Raw genomic sequence first — 19468 nt, 5'->3', positions numbered from 1 at the left:
CTGGCGTCCAGATTCAGCTGCTGTTGAAACTGATCAGTTTCAACTTAAGAACAAACCTACAGTCCCTATCTTGTACGTAACCTGGGGACTGCCTGTATAATGATCCAAAAAACATTTTAGACAACTAGCTTGCTGCATGGTGAGACTCTGCTAGAGACTGGACTTTGTGAGACTACCTAGAACTCTTATTCCTGCTGATAAAGTAACTCACATTTAGATACAGTATTTCAGTATACTTCCCAGGCCTCAACAATTTTATGAACACTGTTCTTTGCACTATCTTTGGCTGTTCCAAAAAGTGCAAATGGACTTACCCAAATTAGGGAGACAGTGAAAGAGAAAGAGATGTGAACAGAACATGCAGATGTGAACAGAACAAGAATTTTAAAGTTTTTATCCCAGCAGCTTTTAGTGACTATCGTGAAACCGCAAGCTACTGATTCTCCTCCCGCTTCCCCGTAGTCATGTTAATACTGCAAAATGATAGGTTAACAAGCTTGTAAGAAATAAGCATGAGACATGTAACCTCTCAGATGGGACAACACTGGTAAATTCTGCTGTAATACAAATCCAACTTCTTCTTTGTCCTCTGTGTTGCTCCTTCATCTCTCTTTGTTAAATTCCCCCATGACTCTCAACGAATCTTCCATATGAGAAGGAAGTATTAAAATATCCAAGTAGGGCGTATGTTTATCCACAGTATTAACTTACATTGAAGAAATTAGTCTTGTTCCTCTCACAGAAGAGACCCTGTGCTGGCATGTGCTTCAGTTGCTGCCATGGGATACTGCTGCCTAGCAACACATCTCGGGCCCACTGGAGATTCTATAGAAGCAAGAAAGAATTGAAATGAGTAGGAGACAGATGAACAGTTTGTTAATGCAGGTAAAAGTACAAAACATACTCTTGGCTTTTATTTATACATTACCAGCTATAATTTTTTCAGAGAGATCTGTCTAATTGCAACCAGACTCAGTTCAGCTAACATTTGTGCATTTTGGACTCAATAACGCAATTCAGAGGTGAGATTATCCCATCTTCCCACAAAAGCCCTTACATAGAAAACAGGGTGTTCTAACAGCAGAAGCCCTAAGACTTATTGGCCCTGATGGTAGGCAAAGGATTACTCAATCCCATAAAGCTTCAAACTCAGTCTCATACCCTCCTATTTTGTATTGACTTAAGATTTGTTTTTGTGCTTCCTCATTGCAACTGAAATCTGTTTCCATTTCTTGTCACTTAGAGCAGCCTGAGTTGTACAGACATTTATTTAAAAACCCATATAATCATTTAAATAGAACAATTATCGCTTCATTAACAATATAAAAAGATTAGATAGCAAACTCAGAACAAAAAGTCACTAATTTCATACGACCAATTTCTTGTCCACAAATATTAAACAGATTGCTAGATCTCTTAAATATTTAGAAAATTATCTATCAGTGCTTTTTTGGTTGTCTAGGATGTGCGCATGTGTGCCAGATCATCTTATTTCAGTGCACTACATTTCCAAACACTGTTATCCTTAAAAATGAGACCAAGTTAGAGTGAAACGTTCATCTTTCAGATGGAAAGCAAGTTCATTACTGCCATGTCAACTAAAACCTAGCCATTAACTAACACCTACCCTACAGTTAGATTTTTTTTTTTACAGTTATTATTTTGGTTAGGTTTTTTATAAAAAACCGTAATAATTATACCAATACAACCACTCATGTCAGCATGCTTAAACCAGTATAAAGGTGCCTTAAATGAATATAGCTTATTCCTTCTTTTTCTTTACAGGAATAATCTATACTAAGCTAAAACCAAATGTATATTGGTATGACTTAGGGATGTTAAGGACTAGTCACCTAGTTGCTTCCCCCCCCCCTTGATGCCTCTATCAGCGGCAGCGGGGGGGGAGGGGGAGAAAAATGGGGTACTTCAAAATGGCAGTGCCACATGCTTTGAATGCCATAGAGAACCTGTTGTCAGGCTCCTTGTGGCATTTCAAAGCAGCTGTGCCACTTGTAGACCTTGGACTCCATGCGGGGCTGACACTTTGAAACACTGCAGCAGCATTTCAAAAGGGCAGCGCCACTCTATCAACTAATCGAATATTTTATTCAAAAATGCATCTACTATTCGAAAAGTCAATTATACAATATTTAACATCCTTAGTATGACTGTGCCCACACTAGGTATTCTGTACCCCCTTAGCTATACCAGTATAGATAAAGGAGTACACACTTTGTGTGTAACTAAGCCATGTATTGGTTTTATAAATTGAGAAATTAAGGCCACATACAAACTTAATTCACATGTCTAATCTTGATTTACACACAAACATTTAACATTAGTAATAGAAATGTAGCCGTGTTAGTCTGCTGATACCATTATTGGACCTAACCAAGTGAGTTATAAGATCAAGAACACATATTCCTGCGCATCCAGAAATATAATTTATGCTATCATGTGCCGAAAGTGTCCGTCTGCTATGTACATTGGACAAATGTCTCAGACACTTCGCCAAAGGATTAATGCCCACAAAATAGATATAAGACAAGATCATAAAGAAAAAACAGTTTCTTGCCATTTCAACCAGAAAGGACACTCTCTCAATGACTTAACCACCTGCATTCTGCTACAAAGACCTTTTACATCTGCACTTGAAAGGGAATCCTTTGAACTGTCATTCATGTTAAAATTCGACACCCTCCGAGAAGGAATGAACAAAGACTCTATCTTACCCATTACAAAGATAGCTTCCCCAATTATCACCTCTAATACCATTAGCTCACAGACATCTAACTCTCCCCACCTCTAATATAATTAATTCACAGACACTTACCTTCCTTCCTCCCCCCCCCCCCCCCCCCGCATCCCCCTCCTGTTCTGAAATGTGATTTGTCCTTTTCATATGTGTTCATTTTTTTTAATTGTATCCTTTGGTATATATGGTTGTGACTATTTTCTTCCACTACTTGATCTGAGGAAGTGGGTCTGGCCCACGAAAGCTCATCATCTAATAAACCATCTTGTTAGTCTTTAAAGTGCTACATAATCCAAACATTTAACATGTGAGATTAAGAAATATTCCTGAAAGTAAGATCTTGCAGGATCAATCTTGTAAAGAAGAAAAAATGACACAATAGAACTCAATGCCTGACATGAACATATGAATATGAAAGCTTTTAATCAAGCCTTTATTTGGTCACAAGAAAAACTGTTATCCCTGGGCAAAACATGCCACCCAAGAGTACTAACAGAAAGGACAATTATTACTTGTAAAGTATCACAGACAGAGTAAATCTTTGGTTTACTTCTACTTTTTGTTCAATCATACCATAATTTCCTTAGCAGTTGAGCACTGGGTTGCTTTCTCCCCAGAGCATTAAAACTGTAGAGCAAACAAAAGGTAGAACAAGAAAGAGGATGCATTTATATCTGCATTGAGAGGCATGTGACAATGCTATAACCTGCCTGTGGTAGTCTTTTCATGGACCTGGGAGCTGCATCTAGAAACCATAAAACTGACTAATCCGTGTATATATATCCTGTAATAATATTCTGGTTATAATTTCATCTTCATCCTTTTCTTCTTGCTTCACCTTCTGTGGGCATTATTGATTTTTAGACTGATTTTTACCTGATTTCTCTGCTGATTTTACTGTCCATGCTGTAAGTATCAACAGAAATATGCACAACTGACGTATAACCCCTATCCAGTTTCAAACTCTTTCAAACCTATAATTACAGTAACCATGAAGAAATCTGCCATATTTTTTTAGAATTAGAGTGTCACCCATGGACAGACTGCTGTTTCTAGAATCAAGTGTATCAAAGCATAATGCTGGAAAGGCCGATCAGCTGCTGGTAGAGATAAAAAACACTTCCAAATAAACTAGAAAGATTGTTAGAAATTAGGGAGAAACAGACAAAGTTTCTGTAATTACATCATCTAATATTAAACAGAATTTGAAAGCTTATATTGAGTATGAGACAAATACATGTTACTTTAAAAATACCTTTAGGCATATTCTTGCTTTTTATGAGCACCAAAACGTATATTTGTTACCACAGAATCATCAATAAAAAAAGGTTTATGGGTGTTGTGACTGGAAAATAAAATGCTTTGATTCACCTAGCTATCTCTTCATAGCATTGTTTTCTGCGATTTATACCATGCACTGACTTTTATTATGTAAAACTATAAATCTTTTAAAGAACTAAACAGTAGAAACCCAAAGACACTAAAAGAAGGTATGCAAAAAGGGCCTGTTTCTGCTTTCATTGGGGAAAAATGGCAAAACACTCATTAATTTCAGCATGGTAGAGGTTCTGCCCTAAAGTTGTATTGCTATCAGAACATTTATAAGTTCAGGAATTCATGATCATGGACTAGGTTGCTTCTGATACTGAGGTGAATATATCCTAATTACATTTAGAATATGATCTGAAGAGTAAGGTTTTTTTTAAGGGTTCCTCCTTTGTCCATTTCATATGAAGTTTTCAATAATATATCAGTTACACAGCAATGCTATTATCTGACCCATGGTGTCTGATATTTCAGGACCACAGTAATGTTTAAGATATTGCAAAGGTGTGAATTTTGTCCTTAAAATTTACTCTTGTAGAAATTAAAATAACTGACGGCACTGTTTCTCACAGTACATGTTATACAGAACACCCCCAGGTTTTCCAATGAACTGTGAAAGACACAGTTATTGCCAGATTCTGCCCTGCATTAAGATTGTTTTGCACTGGTACAGTGGTACAAAACAATATAAAAGTAATCTCAACTAGTCACTTAAGATTTTCCTCCCAATTTAGGGGATCTTGGACTGCCACAAGGATAACTTTAAATCTGCTACTAGGTCACCTTCTAGACCTTTCCCATATCTCCTGATAAAGGAATCATGGCTAGAAAAAGTGAGCTGGGAATAAGGTTGTTTTATGCCCTGGCAAGTCCCAGGTGACAATGGCCTCTGTGCTACTGGCAGTAGTCTAAGGCCATGTCTCCACTTACCAGGGAATCAACGCTCGGGGGATCAATCTTTCGGGGTCTGATTCAGTGGGTTTGATAAAGACCCATTAAATCAAATGCAGAGGGCACCCCTGTTGCCAGTCCTTGCTGTTATGTGGAGTATGGGAAGGCAACAGGAGTGTTTCTCAGCTTAAGGTACATTGACTCTAGCTATGTTATTTATGTAGCTTGAGTTGCCTACCTTAAACCACCTTCTGCCTGCACTGTAGATAGACCTGGCTTTAGTTTAGGAGAATCCAATCTATACCAGGAACTTGATTCCCAGAACCCCAATGCCTTCCAAATTAGGGACCAGGGGCCTCATAGAGGGAATCCTTATATTATTCTCTTCTGTAGCTACACTATGTTGAGATCTAGCCCACAAAATATGGACGTTCCAAAACAAAACAAAACAAAACCAACCAAGTTCATTTACTTTTACTGCTTTTGGTGGTAAAACAAAGAAGAAACATGTGAACAATAACTAAACCCACAGTTTATTTTGTGTGATGTTTGTGACCATTCTGTGCTGAATGAAGTCAGTATGCAGCACAAGTGATAATTATTACAATCAGCATGTCATATCTCTCAAGATGCAGACACATGAATACTTTGTATAGTGTTCACCCACATCAAAGCCAGAAAAATAAAACAAACAACAACAACAACAAAAAAACTGTGAATGGAGCAAAGAAATAGTAAACCTAGTGTTCCTTGCCTACTTTAACTTGGGCTCTCCCATAGAGATATATGTGCTTGTTTTTCTACCTATGGTATTTAACTGCCATCATAATAAAATAGCTGCTTTCAAATTTGATCTTAAACCCCCTCCATTTCTACTTCCTCTAAATGCCAGCAATACCTATGATAGATTCTGTTTTTCCTAACAGACCAGTCTACATCCTCCAAGCTCAAAATGTCACTTCTGCAATGCTGGCTCTCTACTGCTTTATGAACTGAACCTACAGTGGGCTGCAGTTACGTGAAATGATTGGCTTCCTCTTAAGAACAAGACATCAGCATTTGGCTACCTAGTAGAGAATGTAAGAAGACTGTTGTCTTATTTTACACTTCAAAAATATTCTAGCAGCTATAAGACTCTCTCACAAATGGCCGAATCTGTAAAACCAGGAAACCAGAATTTCCAGCCTATCAATTGATAGAACAAAAGGGCAGCCTATGTTTTAATGGTTAGGCTTCCCATTGCTTCAGGAAAGAGACAAAGTTCAAAGCTAAATTAGGCCAGGAAAAAAAAAGCCAAGTGTTTAATTATTGTACTTTCTGCTTTGTTTGCAAGCAACTGTTTCAGTCCAATCCATTATTATCTATGGTGTATGTATGAAAGTGGAATGAAATCTTAGCGCACCTCTCCACACGTGGTTGTGTGAATTTTTACTTACAGGGGGAAAAAAAAAAAAACCTAAAATATTTTGAATCAAAAATCAGAAAAGTTGCCATCACAAGACTATAACCATATATATAAAATTACAACCATGATTGACCCTTCAGATATGGCTTGTGTACACCACACTGGATATTCTGAGAGATCTGTAACTGTAGTGGCATTGCTCTTGTGTTGCAGTAATAGTGTATGATATACATATATTAAATATATGTATATGCTGTCTATATGTACATATGTATGTTGTCTGCCGGGGGCCCATATCCGAGATGTTACAGAGGCATTGTCAAGTATTATCCAGCCCTCTGACTACTACCCCATGCTACTCATCCATGTGGGCACAGATGATAATGCGAGGTGTGACACTGAGTGGATCAAGAGTGACTACAGGGCTCTGGGAGAACGGGTGAAAGAGTTTGGAGTGCAGGTGGTATTTCTCCTAGGTTCTCCCTGTCACAGGTACGAGCCCAGGAAGAGACAGGTGCATCCTGGAGGTGAATGCCCAGCTGTGAAGATGGTGTCGCCAGGAGGGCTTTGGCTTCCTCAACCACAGGATGCTATTCCAGGAAGGACTGCTAGGCAGAGATAACGTTCACCTTTTGAGTGACAGACTGGCTAATCTAATGAGGAGGGCTTTAAACTAGGTTCGATGGGGGCAGGTGAGCAAAGCCCACAGGTAAGTGGAGAACATGGAGACCTGGGAGATAGGTCGGAAATGGGAGGGAGCATGGGCTATACTGGCAGAGAGAAAGGAGGGTCAGGTCAAACTGGGAGGCAAGATCAAATCAGTATCTCAGATGCCTATATACAAATGCAAGAAGTATGGTAATAAGCAGGAAGAACTGAAAATGCTAATAAATAAATACAACTAAGACATTGCTGGCATCACAGAAACTTGGTGGGATAAAACACATGATTGGAATGTTGGTATGGAAGGGTACAGCTTGCTCAGGAAGGACAGACAGGGAATAAAGGGAGAAGGTGTTGCCTTATATATTAAAAATGTACACATTTGGACGGAGGAGGAGATGGACATAGGAGATGGAAGTGTTGCGAGTGTCTGGGTTAGGCCACCTAACCAGGTGGAAGAACTGGATGAGGCTTTTTTTTAAACAACTAACAAAATCATCCAAAGCCCAAGATTTGGTGGTAATGGGAGGCTTCAAGTATCCAGATATATGCTGTGAAAATAACACAGCGGGGCACAGACTATCCAATAAGTTCTTGTACTGCATTGGAGACAACTTTTTATTTCAGAAGGTTGAAAAAGGTACCGGGGGAGAAAGCTGTTCTAGATTTGATTTTAACAAATAGGGAGGAACTGGTTGAGAATTTGAAAGTAGAAGGCAGCTTGGGTGAAACTGATCATGAAATCATATGGTTCACAATTCTAATAAAGGGTAGGAGGGAGAACAGCAAAATAGAGACAATGGATTTCAGGAAGGTGGATTTTGGTAAGCTCAGAGAGCTGATAGGTAAGGTCCCATGGGAATCAAGACTGAGGGGAAAAACAACTGAGGAGAGTTGGCAGTTTTTCAAAGGGACATTATTAAGGGCCCCAAAGCAAGCTATTCCGCTGCATAGGAAAGATAGAAAATATGGCAAAAGAGCACCTTGGCTTAACCACGAGATCTTGCATGATCTAAAAATAAAAAAGGAGTCATAAAAAATGGAAACTAGGACATATTACAAAGGATGAATATAGGCAAACAGCACAGGAATGCAGGGGCAAGATTAGAAAGGCAAAGGCACAAAATGAGCTCAAACTAGCTACGGGAATAAAGGAAACAAGAAGACTTTTTATAAATACATTAGAAGCAAGAGGAAGACCAAGGACAGAGTAGGCCCACTGCTCAGTGGGGAGGGTGAAACAATATAACAGGAAACTGGGAAATGGCAGAGATGCTTAATGACTTCTTTGTTTCGGTCTTCACTGAGAAGTCTGAAGGAATGCGTAGCATAGTGAATGCTAGTGGGAAGGCGGTAGGTTCAGAAGATAAAATAAAAAAAGAACAAGTTAAAAAATCACCTAGAAAAGTTAGATGCCTGCAAGTCACCAGGGCCTCATGAAATGCATCCTAGAATACTTGAGGAGCTGATAGAGGAGGTGTCTGAGCCTTTAGCTATCATATTTGGAAAATCATGGGAGACAGGAGAGATTCTGGAAGACCTGAAAAGGGCAAACGTAGTGTCCATCTATAAAAAGAGAAACAAGAACAACCCAAGAACTACAGACCAGTTAGTTTAACTTCTGTGCCAGGAAAGATAATGGTGCAAGCAATTAAGGAAATCCTCTGCAAACACTTGGAAGGTAGTAAGGTGATAGGGAACAGCCAGCATGGATTTGTAAAGAACAAATCATGTCAAACCAATCTGATAGCTTTCTTTATAGGATTACAAGTCTTGTGAATAAAGGAGAAGCGGTGGATGTGGTATACCTAGACTTTAGTAAGGCATTTGATATGGTCTCGCATGATATTCTTATCAATAAACTAGGCAAATACAACTTAGATGGGGCTACTATAAAGTGGGTGCATAACTGGCTGGATAACCGTACTCAGAGAGTAGTTATTAATGGTTCACAATCCTGCTGGAAAGGCATAACAAGTGGGGTACTGCAGGGGTCTGTTTTGGGACCAGTTCTGTTCAATATCTTCATCAACGATTTAGATATTGGTATAGAAAGTATGCTTATTAAGTCTGCAGATAATACCAAGCTGGGAGGGGTTGCAACTGCTTTGCAGGATAGGATCATAATTCAAAATGATCTGGACATATTGGAGAAACGGTCTGAGGTAAACAGGATGAAGTTTAATAAAGAAAGTGTTCTACTGAGGAAGGAACAATCAGTTTCATACATACAGAATGGGAAGCAACTGTCTAGGAAGGAGTACGGCAGAAAGGGATCTAGGGGTTATACAAGCTAAATATGAGTCAAAAAGTGTGATGCTGTTGCAAAAAAAGCAAACATGATTCTGGGAGGCATTAACAGATGTATTGTGAGCAAGACACGAGAAGTCATTCTTCCGTTCTACTCTGTGCTGGTTAGGCCTCAGTTGGAGTATTGTGTCCAGTTCTGGGCACCGCATTTCAAGAAAGATGTGGAGAAATTGGAGAGGGTCCAGAGAAGAGCAACAACAATGATTAAAGGTCTAGAGAACCTGACCTATGAAGGAAGGCTGAAAGAACTGGGTTTGTATAGTTTAGAAAAGAGAAGATTGAGGGGGGACATGATAGCAGTTTTCAGGTGTCTAAAAAGATGTCATGAGGAGGAGGGAGAAAACTTGTTCATCTTGGCCTCTGAGGATAGAACAAGAAGCAATGGGCTAAAACTGCAGCAAGGGGGGTTTAGGTTTGACATTAGGAAAAAGTTCCTAACTGTCAGGGTAGTCAAACACTGGAATAAATTGTCCAGGGAGGTTGTGGAATCTTCAGCTCTGGAGATATTTAAGAGTAGGTTAGATAAATGTCTATCAGGGATGGTCTAGTAGTCAGTGCTTGGTCCTGCCATGAGGGCAGGGGACTGGACTCAATGACTTCTTGAGGTCCCTTCCAGTCCTAGTATTCTATGATCTGTAGGGATTCACATTGTTTGTGAAGTGATGCTGAGTAGTCTAGCCAAAGACAAAAAAGGTGATTTAGATAAAAAATGCAATCTTCTCACAACTGTATGTAATGGGAGTAAAAGGTATAGTTAAGGATGTTCTACTATTCTTATCCTTAAATTAGGATAGTAAGTAATTCTCAATCAACATACTTGAGTGATCTCAACTCATTGGTTTCATAGACTCTGCTCACTTTTTTAATTTATGGAATCATTAGGAGCGGAAGAATGAATCCAGGACAGAGTCCAGGACAAAGTTATGCTGAAAACTTGGACTGGGAAGAACATTTTATATAACTTTTACTAACACTTCCTGTCTACGGGGAGGATATTATACCCCCTTGCTGGACTGACTACCACAACACTGAACTATTCTCTTCCATTTATTTTTTCATAGTACTTTCAAGCCACATTTATGACCAAAGCCATGACTTTTTCCTTGCTCATCTTGTCCTTTCTATTTTATCCTGGATTTAAATAATAAAAGATAAAATTGTGGCATTATATTCATTTATGTGGTAAAAGACTGACGTCACTAAGAAGGATTGGGACTTCACTGCTTTTGAAAAATCACTTTATACTCTCCCTCTACCAGTATGAAAGTCCCCTTTAAAAAAAAAAACCCAAACTAGCAGCTAAACACAGATGAACCCCAAAGACAATGTGAAATGAAGAAAAAAAAACCCATGTAGTAGCAGACAACATTTTCAGGGGGAAAGGAAGAAAGTGGAGTGCATAACCAAACAAAATGTAGAACAGGTACTGAAAAATAACTTGGTAAAGAAACGTACGCCTTTATCAACATCCTGTTTAAGCAAAATCAGCTAACAAAGACAATACAAAAAAGAGATAAAACAACCAGTATACTAGAAATTTGCAGTTTTATATGCTCTATGGAAAACAGACAATCATCTCTTTTGGCCAGCTATGAATTTTGTCCTTCCTTAGTTTTTCATGCAAATTTCTGGCAGTAGACAAGTGCTGAACTTCACAAGATTTTGTGCATTTTAAAATTACCTGCAGTTGTATGAAACCTCATCAGAAAACTATTCAAGCCCCATAGCAACTCACCTCTAGCTAATCTATTTATCAAGGTTCTCATACCAATCATGTCGCCATGGTATCTAAACATCCTTCTTACTCCAATTGTTAATATATATGCTTAGATATATTTTGCTGTTAACAGAGGCCAGGGGATAGAAATGGTGTCCCTGGCCTCTGTTTGTCAGAGGCTGGAGAGGGATGGCAGGAGACAAATCACTTGATTATTGTCTTCAGTCCACTCCCTCTAGGGCACCGGGTGCTGGCCACTGTCGGTAGACAGGATACTGGGCTAGATGGACCTTTGGTCTGACCCAGTATAGGCTGTTCTTATGTTCTTATGTTTAAATTTATATATGGGTAATACTCCCACAAAGGGCATAACAGAGGGACATAGCTTTTTGGTCCTCACTAAACAGTATAAAACAGTATGAATCTATGGTCCAAGACAAAAAATCCTGCCCTCTGGAAATTCTGTAGTATAAGTAATCATTATAGTAGAAAGTGATAGAAGTGTTTTGGGATGTTGAATGGCAGTTTATTATGCACCAAAAATAAAAATAGACTACTATGCCAGCTTCCTCTCCTATGAGGTCTACTGCCCAGCCAATAGGCAAACATAACGAATTACTAACTAGTTAGTGGATGGAAGGAAGGAAGGAAGGAATACAGAAAATGTTTTGTGGGTGGTTCCTCAGGCAAGGATATCTTCCATTTGACCAACTCCATTAAAGACAGACAGGCTTTGTTACTGGAAGTTGATACATCCACAATTAGTCAGCAATAGCAATGACAGATTGTGAAAATCCATTACTGATCTTAGGCATTGAATTTTATGAAGAAATTAATGACTGTCATATACAAACAGTGTGAAAATGTTTTCAAACCTGGCTGTGTTTAAGTGTCATTTTTTTGCTAGCTAATGATTTATTTGATAGCCAATCTGAATGCTGGACAAATTCCACTGGCTTAGTAATACACGTTACAGTTCAATTTGGTGTCTCTTGCGCTGTTAATATTTTTGTACTACCAGATGACAAACTTAGCTGACATGTAATAAGGTTATGAACACTAAGAACTGCTATATTTTAATCTATGAATATAGAAATGTAAAAATGTGAACATTGTATATGACCAGAGCAACGAGGAAAACTTTTTCTATATATGCTAATAAGATTTTCCTGTGTGAATGCACTGATCTAACTTGCATTGGGATTAACTGAACATTTATTATATGTTTATCATGCTTGAATTCAATAGGAATTGTGTATAAAAGCAATACTGTGAGAATACATAGGAACACATGAAAAAGAAAAGGAACCCAGCTGTTGGCTTCCACATGGAGCAATATGGAGGAACTGGGCTCCCAGATCTAGAGAATGAAAAGCCTTAGGGAAGAACTAGCTATGCAGACAGAATGTGTTGTTGTGTTTCCTCTGAAACGTTTATGTTCAAAATAAAACCTGTTATGTTTAAGGAAGTTGTTTGGTGCCTAATTACCATTGTCACTCAGAATAAAACTGTAGGTTTGAGATAAAGTCAGACCCGCTAAAGTGATTACGATTGGACACAGGGGACTGCCACCCAGCATCCAGTCTAAGAGTGGGAGAAATGTGTGTTTTCATTACAAGAAAAGGTGACAGTCTGAGTTCTAGAGGGAGCACCCTTGGAAAACATCGAAAGTATCGAAGGTGTGCTTCTTTGAGTGATGTCCCCATGGGTGCTCCACTGTAGGTGACTTTGTAGCAGTATTCAAGAGTGCCTGGACAGCAGGTCCTGGAGTTATGGTTTGACTACTGTTGAAAGCACTGCTGAGGCTAATGAGGAATCCACAGCCAAAAGGTGTACAATCACATAATGCTTAATGAAAGTGTCATTAAATGTGGCTGCACGGCAGATGTATTGGAGGGAAACTCCTCATAGGAAGGCCATGGAAACACAACAACACATTGTCTGCATAGCTACAGCGCTTGTGGAATGAGCTCTGGGTTCTGTTGAAAGCAGCTTATTTCATATGGAATAACATGTGCTGATGCACGAAACTATGAGCCTCGACACGCGCTGATATGATACTGGATTGTTTGCCCTTGGAGCAATCCGCTAGAGAGACCAGTAAGCACTGCATCATGCAGAAGGCTCCACTTCTATCTATGCAAAAGGTAAGTGCTCTACATACGTCAAGGGAATGCAGAGGTGCCTGTCAGGGAGAGATACAGGGTTTGGCATAGAAGGAAGGAAGAATGGATGATTGGTTCGTTAATATGGAACTCAGAGCACACCTTGGGAATGAAGGCTCGGGGAGGGCGTAGAACAGTGGTCCCCAATGCGATGCCCATGGGCGCCACGGCACCTGCCAGGCTATTTATGTGCACCCGCGGAGCAATCTGGGCTGGCCCCGCCGCCAGGCGTGCAGCAGGTGCCAGCCCCGGACGCATAGGCGGCCCCTGCCACCCTGTCATAGCTCATGCCGGTGCTGGCCCCGGGCATGTGGCGCCTGGGCTGCCCCTGCCCGGGGTTGCAGAACATGCCAGTGCCAGCACTCGGGTGCACAGCACCTGGGCAGCCCCTGCCTGGGATCACAGCACCTGGGTGGCCCCTGCCCAGAGTCACGGCACATGCTGGTGCCGGCCCTGGGCACGCGGCGCATGCTTGGTCCCGTCCCCAAGCCCGTGAGCGGCCCCGCCTCTGGACGCGCGGCACATGAGCGGCCCTGCTCCCAGGCGCCCGGCAGCCCGAAAACGTTGGGACCACTGGCATAGAATAACATTGTCTTTGTTAAAGATGGTATACTGTGGTACTGCCATCAATGCCGCAAGTTCACTGACTCTGCATGCAGATGTAATGGCAAGCAGAAAAACCACCTTGAGTGTCATCATTGGGAATGGTGAAGTGGCCAGAGGTTCGAAAGGTGGTGGAATAAGGGTGTCCAGGGCTAGGTCCAAGGTCCAGGATGGAGGAGGGGGTCTGAGGCGGATTAAGGTTGGTCAACCTCTTTAGGAACCTTTTGGTAGTTGGGTGGGCAAATACAGAGGTTCTGTCTATAGAATGTCAGAAGGCCATAATTGAGGTGTACTTTGAGAGAGGCAACAGCTAGTGCTGACTGCTTTAGGGAGAGGATGTATTTAAAGATTTGATGATGGGGTGCTGTATATGGATCAACATGTGCACCAGGAGACAAACCTATGCCACTTGTGGAGGTAAACAGAGCAAGTGGTATCCTTTTTGCTGTGCATCAAGACCTCTTAACTGTGTGCAGAATAGATATCTTTAGATGCACAGAACCAACTAGGAACCAAGCTGTCAGGTGCAGGATCTGGGGCTGAGGGTGCAGGAGGGTACCCCAGTCCTGGGTCAGTAGATCGCAGAGTTTGGGAAGGGCACACAGTGGGTACAGAGACATTTGGAAAGAAAAGGAAACCAGGGCTGGTGAGCCCAGGACGGCACTATGAGAATCACCCTGGCTCCATTCTTGTTGATCTTCTCAAGGACTCTGGGAATGAGCACAACGGGGGGAAATGCATATAGGAGAAGGCCCCCCAGTTGAGAAGAAAGGTGTCTCCTAGGGATCCCTGACTAATGTGTGTTCTGGAACGGTATTATCGGCACTTTGTATTTCCATAGGAGGCAACGAGGCCTATTAGGGGGACACACCAACTGTGGAAAATATGTTGGAGTGTTTTGTGTCGAAGTTCTCTCTCGTGTTGCGGTGCGAAATGTCTGCTCAGGGAGTCTGTGGTTGCATTGTTGGTACCAGGTAAGTAAGATGCAATTAGAATGGTCTTGCTGTGAACGCACCAGTTCCAGAGGCTTTCTGCTTCTGCACAAAGGGATCGGAATTGAGTGCCCCCTTGGCAATTTTTATAGTATATCGTGGCGATGTTATTGGCGAGTATTCTGACAGTGGTGTCACGAATATGTGCCTGGAAATGTCTGCAGGCACTGAAGACTGCCCTGAGTTCCAGGATGTTTATGTGGGAAGTTGTTTCTCATGGTGACCATTGTCCTTGAACAGACATATCATTCATGTGAGCACCTCAGCCCATGAGGGAGTCATCTCTGTAGTAATGTGGGCAGAAGGTTGAGGCCAATAAAATGGGACTCCTGCAAGGAGATTGCGTGGTTCAGTCTATCATCTGAAGGAAGTTAGAACATCGTGCTGTGGTGAAGTCGAGGCGAGCAGATATGAACTCCAAGGTTTGTGATGGCTTGAGTGTGAATTTCTGGTTGTTGATGATCAGACCGTAAGATCCGAATGTCTGCTTGGCTACAAGTATCATATGGTATGTTTCTGCAGAGAACAGGCCCTTTATGAGACAGTCATCGAAATAGGGGAAGATTAAAATGCCCCACTGACATAGGTGCGCTGCTACTACTGCAAGCGTTTTTTAAAACACCCTGGATGTGGGGGAAAGGCCTAAAAGGAAGCACATGATACTGGAAGTGCTCCATGCCAACAGTGAATTGAAGAAACCACCTGTGAGAGGGTTGGATGGTGATGTGAAAATAAGCATCCTGAAGGATGCAAACCAATCCTAGTTGTCTAACACCAGGATTATAGATGCAAGAGTTACCATTTTGAACCTCTGCCTCCAAAGGTAACGGTTGAGCTTCTGGAGATCAAGTATAGGCCTTGACCCTCCTATTTTTTTCTGGGTGAGGAAATAGCGGGAATAGAAGCCTTTTCCTTTGAATTTATCCAGTACTTTCTCTACCACTCTGATAGAGAGGAGTTGATGAACCTCCTGTTTTAATAGAGCCTTGTGAGAAGAGCCCCTGAAGAGGGACAGGATAGATGGGTGAGGGGGAGTTGGAAATAGAGATAGGAAGGGGATGCTGTAAGCCACATGAGACGATCTCCAGAACCCAACAATCAGACGTGATGGTGGACCAGTGATGGTAAAAAGATCTGAGGCAGTGGTGGAAAATGGGAGCCGTGTGACTGTGTGGGATCACAGCAGCGAGGGTTTGTGAGTCCTCAACCAAGAAGTCAAATTTGCTGTTTATTTGATGGTTGGTTAGAGGTGCGGTTGGTCTGATTACACCTCTTCTGGACTTTCTGCCTTGCTCATGTTGATCAAAACCACATTATTGCTGTCTGACATAGGAACAGTCATGGAGTTTCTGATTAGGTGTATACCGCTTGTGCTGGTATGGAGGTATGTACATACCAAGGATACAAAGAGTGGTACAGGAATCCTTACTTGAATGAAGGACCTTATCTATCTTTTAAGCAAAGAGCTTCCGTTTATCAAACGGAAAGTCTTCGACTTTATTCTGCAGCCTCCATGGGTCTCCAGGAGTTCGTAGCCATGCAGCTCTTCGCATGACTATTGCAGTAGCCGTCAAATGAGCTGCTGTGTCAGCCAAGTCCAACGCAATTTGGAGGCCTGTCCTAGAGGAAGCATAGCCTTCCTGAACTATGGACTTCAGGAATGGTCTTTTTGAGTCTGATAAGTGCTCCAGGAGTGCTGTGAGCTTGGTGTAATTGGTGATGCAACGCATCTATGACCAAGGAGTTGCGTTGGGGATGAGAAAATAAAAATTCCATTTGCTTAGCTGGGACAAAGTACTTTTTGTCTACTCTCTTACTGATCAGCAGGGCAGAAGCTGGAATCTGCCAGATCTCCTCAGCAGCTTCCATAATCACCTGATCTATTGGCAACGTGAACGTAGCTCGTTGGAACAGTTGAAGATTTTTGAGGAGAGGGTATTGCTTTTCCTGAACCTCAATAAACTGGACCTCCTGGCTCCCGGTGATCCTCTTAATCGTCTGAAGGTGACGTGTCCTCTGGAATTATGGCTTCATCCAGAGATGAGAACTGGTCTGTAGGAGAAGTATTGGACTGCTATTCCTCAGGGTCTGATAAATGACCTTCTTCAGGTTCTGAATGGTGTGTTTGAGGGGAAGAACTCTGAGGTAGGGTGTGTGTGTTGCTTGTGAGAAAACACTGAAGCAGAAGGATAACTATGTGAAGGTAAAGATCTGTAGCAGCAGGGTGACCAGTATCTAGGATGTGCAGGCTGATGATGATGGTGGTAGCCAGTGAACCAATAAGGTGCCCAGTCATGATAGTAGGTATGGTGATAGTATGACTGCCTGGTTAATGAGTGTCTCGAAGAAAGCATACTCCTATGCCCTGCCCAGTATGTCGCATATGGAGACAAGGTTGTCAAATGGGGAAGTGTCACTGAGCCCCTAGAGGAGGGAGGTGCAGAAAGAGACGTGTGCTTCGGATGGGTGTGATGATGGAACGCCCTCTGCAGTGCTGCAATTAGTGGAGCCAGGGATCTCTGTCTCCTATATGGGGGGCATCATGCCTGTTACAAAAAGGTATAGCACTAGTGATCCTGGTGCCGACGGCAAGAGCAATAATGCTGGAGAGAAGGTTGGAGATGCTGGGCTAGAGCTCTGGCACCTATTAGACTTTGTGGGAGCCTTTTTCAGTGCTGATGGTCTATCATGCATCTCCAGTGCTGGGCTAGAAGGTTGCAGTATTGGTTCCAGCACAGTGGGTACCGCTGGTGCCATTGGGGCCGATGCCAGAGTAGGTGCTGGGGTACTGCAGGATGGGGCCACCAGTGCCCATGTAGACTTTAGTGACGGTGATGTTCACGATATCAGCACCCAATGGTGCCCTTTGTCGGTCGTTCGAGTCCAGAACCGCCTTCGAGCGTAAAGGAGCCGTGCTGGATGTCCCGGGATTGTCTCCCATGCCGACTCTGCTTGTCAGGATCGGTGAAAGAGAGCGCGCTGGTGAAGTTCATTTCTTTTTAGCAAACCGGGACCCGGGGGAAGACGCCCTCTGGTTTTGGACAGTAGTGAGGTCTGAGAGAGCCGCAGATACAGAGTCCCATGGCTGGAGCACCTTAACAAACAAGATCATACACAGGCGAATTTCTCTGTCACGGCATGCTCTTGCTGTTAGTTTTGAGCAGTGTGGGCATTTCTGAGGCACATGTGCCTTGCCCAGAGAGCAAATACAAGAATGGCTGTTGGAGGCCAGCATGGGTTCACGACGTGTCACTTTTTTTAAACCCCCTTGAGCCAGGCATTATAAGGGATACACTTATTAGGTATTCCCTGAGTTGATTCCTGAAGATACAGACAGAGAAGAAAAGAAGAAGAAGAAAATCTTTTATTTTTATTTTATTTTTATTTATTTTTTTATTTAAAAGGAAAGACGGTAACAACAAAGGAATACATTTTTTAAACAAACTATGAACTTCTTAAGACTAAGTTGTAACTAGAAACTAAACTAAACATTATCAGCTAAGAACTCTTTTTTTTCTGATTAGAACAGTTGAAGAGAAGAGCTCGCTCTGAGACTGAGAGTGGTAACAAAGGAACTGGCGAGAACCAGATCGCATGTGTGTGTTAAACAGTGTGAATGCCACAATGCGCCTGCCGCACATACACATTCCGGCTGACTACTGCTGCTCAAAACTCTGGGACAACTCAACACCTACAGTGGAGCATCCATGGGGACCTCACTCTCAGAAGAATCTAATATGCTAAAGAGGCTAAGTGAATTAGTCAAGGTCACACAGTATGTCCATATCAACACTGATAACTTTCTAGCCATTTGTTCAGAACACTTACTTAGTTATAATTAAGACAGAATTCTTTTTATATTTATACGAAATTCAGTAGTCACAAACCATACATTTCTGAGTAATCGCTCCTGGACAGAGGAAAAATAACATGGTAATAATCAGGGCTCGACAACTAGTGTAATCTACTCGCCCATTGCAAGCGCAGTCTGCGCATGCACAGCATGCCGAACCACGCGGCTGGCGTGTGGGGCTCGCTGCCACTTGGCGAGCCCTGGTAATAATAGTAATTAAAAACCATGACTTTTCAACCTAGCTGACCTAACATAACGATTAGAAAAACTTCAAAAAACAACAAATAGTCTAGCAGAATTTTAAAGACTAACAAAACATGCCGATGGTTTCATGAGCATTCGTGTAGGTAGCCCTGGTGGATGGTCTTCTGCTTTGTAGGAGAATTTCCTTCACATGGTCTGAGCATAGGGATTCTGTTTCTTGGAACCAGAGATGAGCCACGCATGTAGGTGGAGTGTGTGAGGCTGGGGGTGAAGTAATCTCCCCCTGTCCTGAGACAGAATGTCATGCTGGAGTGGGAGAGGATATGGCGTGGCTATGGACATCATGTGTAGAAATGGGAAACTGGTCTGTCTGGTCCAGGATGGTGCCATTAGTATAACCAGAGCCCCGTCCATCTGGATCTTGTGTAGCACTGGGGCTATGAGTGGGATTGGCAGGAAGGCATAGTGTAGTGGTTCGTCCCAACGGATGAGGAAGGCATCACCGTGAGATCCCGTGTCTAGGCCGGCTCTCAAGCAAAACTGGGGACACTTGGGAGTTGCACAGGGGTCTAAAGTCGGGACTC

General features: G+C 42.1%; 1 protein-coding gene across 5 annotated transcripts in view; it reads right to left on the bottom strand.

The window, feature by feature from the left end:
- The window catches only part of CABIN1 (calcineurin binding protein 1), a 257070-nt gene that overhangs the window by 133134 nt on the left and 104468 nt on the right, over positions 1 to 19468 (bottom strand). For all 5 annotated transcript variants that reach the window (XM_089775176.1, XM_075897954.2, XM_075897952.2 and 2 more), the window contains exon 29: positions 712 to 825. In XM_089775176.1, coding sequence (XP_089631302.1) covers positions 712 to 825 — 114 coding nt within the window. The remainder of the gene's footprint in view (positions 1 to 711; positions 826 to 19468) is intronic.

The sequence above is a fragment of the Pelodiscus sinensis genome, chromosome Z (assembly GCF_052426305.1).
Source record: "Pelodiscus sinensis isolate ZL-2025 chromosome Z, ASM5242630v1, whole genome shotgun sequence".
Lineage (NCBI taxonomy): Eukaryota > Metazoa > Chordata > Testudines > Trionychidae > Pelodiscus > Pelodiscus sinensis.
Note: the sequence above shows the minus strand (reverse complement) of the source record. Positions and strands in the feature narration are given on the sequence as shown.